This window comes from Chrysemys picta, chromosome 7 (genome assembly GCF_011386835.1).
Source record: "Chrysemys picta bellii isolate R12L10 chromosome 7, ASM1138683v2, whole genome shotgun sequence".
Taxonomy (NCBI): Eukaryota; Metazoa; Chordata; order Testudines; family Emydidae; genus Chrysemys; species Chrysemys picta.
The window spans coordinates 36,545,973-36,552,678 of NC_088797.1; the positions used below are offsets into that span (position 1 = coordinate 36,545,973).

The 6,706-nt window shown below is 38.4% G+C and overlaps 1 protein-coding gene across 2 annotated transcripts in view; it reads left to right on the forward strand.

The window, feature by feature from the left end:
- NUP210 (nucleoporin 210) overlaps nt 1–2,732 on the forward strand; it is a 113,484-nt gene extending 110,752 nt beyond the window's left edge. For both annotated transcript variants that reach the window (XR_010589093.1, XM_008165503.4), the window contains one exon: nt 574–2,732. Coding sequence is in view for 1 of the 2 variants with exons in the window: in XM_008165503.4 (XP_008163725.2) it covers nt 574–674 (101 nt within the window). In the remaining variant the exon portion in view is untranslated. The remainder of the gene's footprint in view (nt 1–573) is intronic.
- The last annotated feature ends 3,974 nt before the right edge of the window (nt 2,733–6,706 follow it).

The following is a 6,706-nucleotide window of genomic DNA, read 5'->3' on the forward strand; positions in this document are numbered from 1 at the left end:
GCCATGGAAAATCAAAACATCAGGTGGTCAATAACCACATAAAATTAATTATTGAAAAAAATCACATTAACTTTCACAAAAAAACAACAAATCAATCAATTTCACACTGTCCTACAAAGGAGTCACTGAATACCTATCTCGGTGTAGGACCCTGAGCTAACAATGCACATAAGTACATGAATAATCGAATGTAATCAGTTGGGACTACTTGCTTATAGTTAGGCACATGCTTGAGTATTTTGCTGAACTGGAGCCTCACTTCATATGAATAACTTTTGGGTATTTGGAGTGAGGTAAAACAACCCCAGATTATTAGTTACTGTCGTCATTATTTACTGAAATGTGGGCCTCAGGGGTTTTATCAATGTATTAATTCATGTTGCTTGTGAGAAGAAATACAGAAGTTCCATCATCTTCATTTGATTAAAATGTACCTGAAAATATAAAGGTAGAGCTTTATTTTCAGTGAGTCCTTAGACTCCCTTCCAATGTTAATCCAATCTAAGAGCAGCTGTTCGTTTTTTACTCTCCCCCCTTAATATGATTGTTTCCTCTCTTTCTCCACGACTGTAGGTTTTTCTGTTTCATCTGCAACTTCTCTCAGTCCTTCGTACTCAGATAGAAAAAACAGTCCTCCCTCCAGGCTATGGAGTACTGGTTATGCTTCACATTAAAGAAAGACGACGGGACTCATCTGCACAAGGACATATACTTGGGTTAAAAGAAAAGTCAATGCTTTTACTAATAGCAAATCATTTCACTCTGGAAAATTCTCAGCTAGGCTTAAAAACTTTCAAATGCTCAGTGTAATGCAAGTCATCTTAAAAATGCAGTGTAATATACTGTGCAACACCTTTTTTTAATGCATAGTGCTCTTTAATTTTTTAAGGGGATGCTTTCAATCCTATAAAATCCATTCCTGTGTCTTTTATGTTATGTTCAGTTGACAAAGATGACTGGACAATTAGCTATCTTTGTGCTAAGCTAGCTTTCCTGCAAGCTTCACGCAAGTAGAAGGTACACTTAGAAGAAGGTGGTCAAGTATTATGTTTTTTTATTTGCTTCCTGTGGAAATTAACTTTCTTTTAACGTGGTTTTCAAAGAAGGAAAATAGTAAAACAGATAAAATGTGAGCCAAAAATGTGAAGGAGTCTGTGTTTCAAAGAACTAAAGTTTTCTTTGGGCTCCAGTATTATCATCATGAGACTCAGGAATGTATTGCACTGATAAGTGTTCTTATATTTTAGCCTTACAATGTGATTTATCTTCATTATTTGCCAGTTTAAAAATAGGAAATGCTATAATAACTGTGAATAGATTAGTCTGTTTTCTATATTTTTTACAGAAAATTATAAATATGGCTCCCCATAGGTACAATTGCAGTATATTTGTGGTTACTGTACTCTCCTGCGCTAATGACCGAGAATGCTAAAAAGCATGTGCCTTTCTAGAGTAAACATAATTTATGAATGAAGATTTCTAGAACAGTTACAAAGGAGTATGCAAATCTTTTTGAGTGAAGGCAGTTATTTTTCATTTGTTTTTGGCTTTCTATTTGTTAATACAAACAGTGTATTTTCATTGATTGATTAGAAATATAGGTACCTCAGCAGACACTGAGCCTCCATGCATCACCACTGCCCTGGTTACTGCATTGTGAACTAAGTGGCACGTTATATGATAAAAATGAAGTATGAATGTCAGTTAGTTTAACCTGTTTGTCTCTGGTACAATATGGGCACCCTAAAAATGTTGACTTTTACTACTAGCTATTAATAGTGTGTTCAAGCAGGGCACAGTATAATTAATATCTTACCTAATAGTAAAAAGAGTACTTACTGTATAACAGCTACGTGTAACAAAATAAGTGTATGCAGCATATTGCATAGGTAGTAAACTATTTTATTTTTTGTTCTGTTTTTTTAAGTGTTGATTGGCTAGAACAGGCCCATATGACTCAAACTGCATTATTGACAGAAAAATCAGAAGCTACTTAACTAAACCAGGAGGTAGATCACTGCACATGCTCAGACATGCTGAGCTTTTCAGAAGACTGCCAACAAAGTACATACGAGTGAGATTTTTACACATTTATTTTAAAACATGAGAAGAGAATGGTTTTCAAGCCATAGCTTTAAAATATTGCTCCTAGGAGGGAAAAATTACCTCAGTTGTGGTATGTTAAATCCTTCGATGATTAAAATTGAAATAATGGTCATTTTCTTTCATCCTGTGGGCAATATTTTGCAGCTATCACCTTCAGCCTCAAGCTTTGTTTACATATATGTAATACTGTCAGAGGGACAACTGTGAATAATTTCCTTAGTTGTGAATTGTCAAAAAAACAACAACAAGAAGTTCAGTGAAGTTAGTCACAAGTGATCTGTTATAAAGAACATAATATTGTGTCATTACAGTGTGAGCCAGTAAAATATTCAGCTCTTCTTGTGAGAAACATATGAAATATGCAAGATTATACAGGCAAATATTCGAAAGACATGAATGTATACACAGGCAAATTCTGTGGCACATAGGTTTTTTTACATGGTATTATTGGAAAATGCCACATTGTTCAATAGTATTCCTTTGTGGGGTTTTGTATAATTTATTTACTAGTACTTGAGAAATACAGATGTGCCTTACATGCTGGTGTTCCTTAAAATTGACAGTTTGAATGTAAATATGACCGTTTATACTTGTTTTATTTAATAAAGCTTTATAAGATTCCTTAACGTAGTGTTGCTGGCAATTTTTATGTCTTGGCTGCTTGATCGCTAAAATTACATTACAAACTGTTTGCCTCTTGTTATTCATATCCCATGCTATACCTTTTATTGTCATGTTGCAAGGTGATTGTAAACTTGTCATGTTTATTGGCTCTAATGATTAACGGGCATATCAAATTTGCTTACAGTAAAAGTAAAACATTGTTGTTGTTTTTCTCATTGTCAGTCCTGAAAACTCACCATAGGATTTGACAGTCAAGACAGGCTCTTTTCTTCTCACCCATCATCTCCACCACAAAGAAAGATCCTGCACACCAGGTTATGCCCTTAGTGACCCCTGTGCAATTCCATTGTCTCCAAACTATGCCCCACAATTACACCGGTACAATTGCTTTTACTTTTATTATAACTGGTGTAATTTATGGCATAATTTGGAGACAGTAGGATTATGCAGGTGCCACTGAAAGTGTAATTTGCCCTACAGGATTTTACAGGTGGTATGAGAAAAATAATCTATCTTGACTGTCCAAACCAAGAGTAAGTGTGTAAATTTACCAATTGAAGGAGTTTAAAAAAAAAAACCTTTTACTTGTAAACTGAGAAAATTTGACATGGAATCACTGAAATACAGGTAAGCTGGAACCCGGGGATGCCATTTTTACTAAGGCACTTTGCAGAGTTGAACTGATCTGTAAAGAAGATAACCAAATGTTTTGCTTCATTCTATAGTTAAGCCCATGAACAGCAATGTTAAATGCAAGTTAGTGGCTGTCACCTACACTTATATCTTGCAGCTGATTTCTTCTGATATATCCAACTGAGGTGTCCAGATTCTGGACACCTTTGATTCTGTTCTTTTTTTATGAACTTGACTGGGAGTGGCTGAGAGTGCTCATCTGAAATAGGTGAGGAGTTCCATAAATCTTCTGTGATTGAAATGGTAGGGAACATTCTGGGCCCTTTTCATTGGGTTCCTCAACATTAGAGTTGGTCAACGTTTTCCAGATTTTGAGGGGTTGTTTGTTAAATCTTTCCTCAAAAATATAATTTTCTATTTAAATATTTTTGTCAAATTTTCATCTAAAATGTGTAGGTCGTTTTTTTTTCCAGTCAGCTCTGCTGAACATCTCAACTCCCTTGTGTTCAGTGATGTTAAAGGATGCCTTAATTTCCACAGCTCTAACTTTGGTTTTTCAGAAAAATGGCGTTTTTTTCCACTTAAAGAGATTGAGAGATACTGAGTTGCTATGGTGATAAGTACTTGAGAAATGCTTATAGACATGTTTATTCTCCTCAACATACAAATGTCTCTTCTGTTCCAGTACTTAGTCCCTTCCTAGTCTAGGCCACTAGTCCTGTGTTGCATATATTTAATTAAGTGAACTGCTCTAAATATTAAGTGACTTGGGTGGAGTGCTTTGGGAACAGCTTGTTGTATATTACACCCCTAGATTTAGTTTCTTGGCATGCATCCAGCTGCTCTAATGGTGATTTACCTTAAACTGCTAGTGCTGAGGGTCTAAAAGCAAGATGGCTTGGTTCATGAAGTGACGCGCCACAAGAGGAAACAAAGCTTTTGCGTTAGAGCCCTGTATGGTCGCATTAAACCACTGGTGCTCTGGAGGGTTATTTGGGGCTGTAAGTGCTCTTTGTCTAAACAAATTGCTGCCACTGTAAACTCAAATCTTTCCTTAAAAGAACAGTTTGAGTAGAATAAGGCTCAGGCTTTCTGCACCTAATGCTGAGATTTCTTTCTCACACATTTATTGTAAGCTGATAAATTTGCAACTATGATGAGTACTTTCCAGTGGGGTCATAGAAACACTGCATGAGTTAATTGATTCTTGTACTGTGATGCTATGACCAAATGTCAATGGAGCACATAAGGCCAAGTCCTGGTCCATTAATACTTAGTCCTACCATGAGTGCAGAGAACTGGACTAGAAGACCTCTCAGGGTCCCTTCCAGTCCTATGATTCTATGATTTAAGTTCTGTAGGAATTTTGTCATTGCCTTCAGTGGGATCATGATTCGGTCTTTGTTGCAATGGCCTTTGGTTAATCAGCAAAATTATTTCCTAGTGTTGGTTCTTAGAGTGAATAAAATCCTTCATTGGTTGACGTAGAACTGGTTGAATATTGCAGGGAAAAAAAATCAAAACCCAAATCTGTGAATATTCAAATTTCTGAACAAATGAGTTGGTCTGTTTGCAACCTTGTGTTTACTTCTCTGAATATCCAATTGAATGAGCTCAGTGGCAGAAATGCTGGCTTGCAACAGCGAGTGGTCAGTGACTACTGCAGGAAATGTCCAGGAAGCAAATAGTTTAAATTGATAATTGCACATATTTGTACTGGCAACCTGATTTTAAGAGTTATGCTCATGTAGTGAGGGAACAGAAACGCCCCCTGAAAAAATGTGGCCAGCCTAAGCAGCTATTACTTTGGGTTGTCTGTACTTAAAAGTTAATTCAAATTAAAGTAGGATGTGAATTTAAAGCACAATAGCTAATCCTGAATAACTCCATGTGCAGAGGATACGCAAGAGGATAAATGGACACAAGTCAGATATCAGGAATGGCAATATACAAAAACCTGTAGGAGAACACTTCAACCTCCCTGGCCACACAATAGCAGATGTAAAGGTAGCCATCTTACAGCAAAAAAAAAAAAAACTTCAGGACCAGACTCCAAAGAGAAACTGCTGAGCTCCAGTTCATTTGCAAATTTGACACCATCAGATCAGGATTAAACAAAGACTGTGAATGGCTATCCAACTACAGAAGCAGTTTCTCCTCCCTTGGTGTTCACACCTCAACTGCTAGCAGAGCACCTCACAGTCCCTGATTGAACTAACCTCGTTATCTCCACACTGATTTATACCTGCCTCTGGAGATTTCCATTACTTGCATCTGAAGAAGTGAGGTTCTTACCCACGAAAGCTTATGCTCCGAATACTTCTGTTAGTCTCAAAGGTGCCACAGGACCCTCTGTTGCTTTTTACAGATTCAGACTAACACGGCTACCCCTCTGATACTTCACTCCATGTGCAGACGCTCTTATTCCAGAATAAAAGCCCCTGTCACAGGCTGGCTGATCAGTCCTTTAAGGGAAACAGGCTCAGCCTTGACTGTGGCATAGCAGTTATCCCCAGCTGATCCTGATGGTGTGACTTAATTACAACTAGTGAGCCCAGCTGTGAAAGGGTCAGGGTGGACCACAGAGAGAGGGAAGAGAACTCAGTGAGGGAGGAGACCCAGGAGAGAGGAGCAAAGGGAGTTCTTTTTCTCTGGGAGGGGCCTTTTGAAGGCAGGCCTGAGAGGATCACAAAGAGCAGGTCAGGCTCTTGTGAGAAGCACAGAATCCCTGGGAGGAAGCCAGAGTCCCAGGAGAGGGGAAGCTGTGAGGAAACAAGCTAGGAAGAAAGGGCCTCAGACAAAGGAGCAAAGAGGGAGCTCTTCAGGGCCTGGGAGTGGGGGTTAAGAGCAGGGGACTTTAACATAGCCTGAGGGGGGCAGAAGGATCTTCTGTTTGGATGTTGGTGTGGGTTTTTTTAGATGGACTTTTGTTACCCTGGTAGGGGACAGAACTGGAAAGAGGTGAGCGGACTAGAGGACTGGCATGGAAGATGTAGCCAGACAGTCCATTTCTGGGCAAAAGAAATGGTCAGCGGGGTGCTGGAGATGAAGACCCCTGTAATACCATGATCTGATGCTGGGGCCACTACAGTGGTGAGTGGAACCATTTACAGTGTCCTTTTGCAGTTTAGCATAATCCACTTTCACAACTCCATGTGTAGACCAAGCCCTTAGAATATCTGATAATTGTAATGTATTGCTAAGGAGTGAGCTACAGACCTGAAATTATTCAACAATGAAGAAAACCATATTCTGTTTGCAGATGACTCTCAAAACAAAAAAGGCAATGTTCCAGTGTGACAAAGACAGATTTCTTTTGAGCTTCTTGCAGTACACAGCGTGT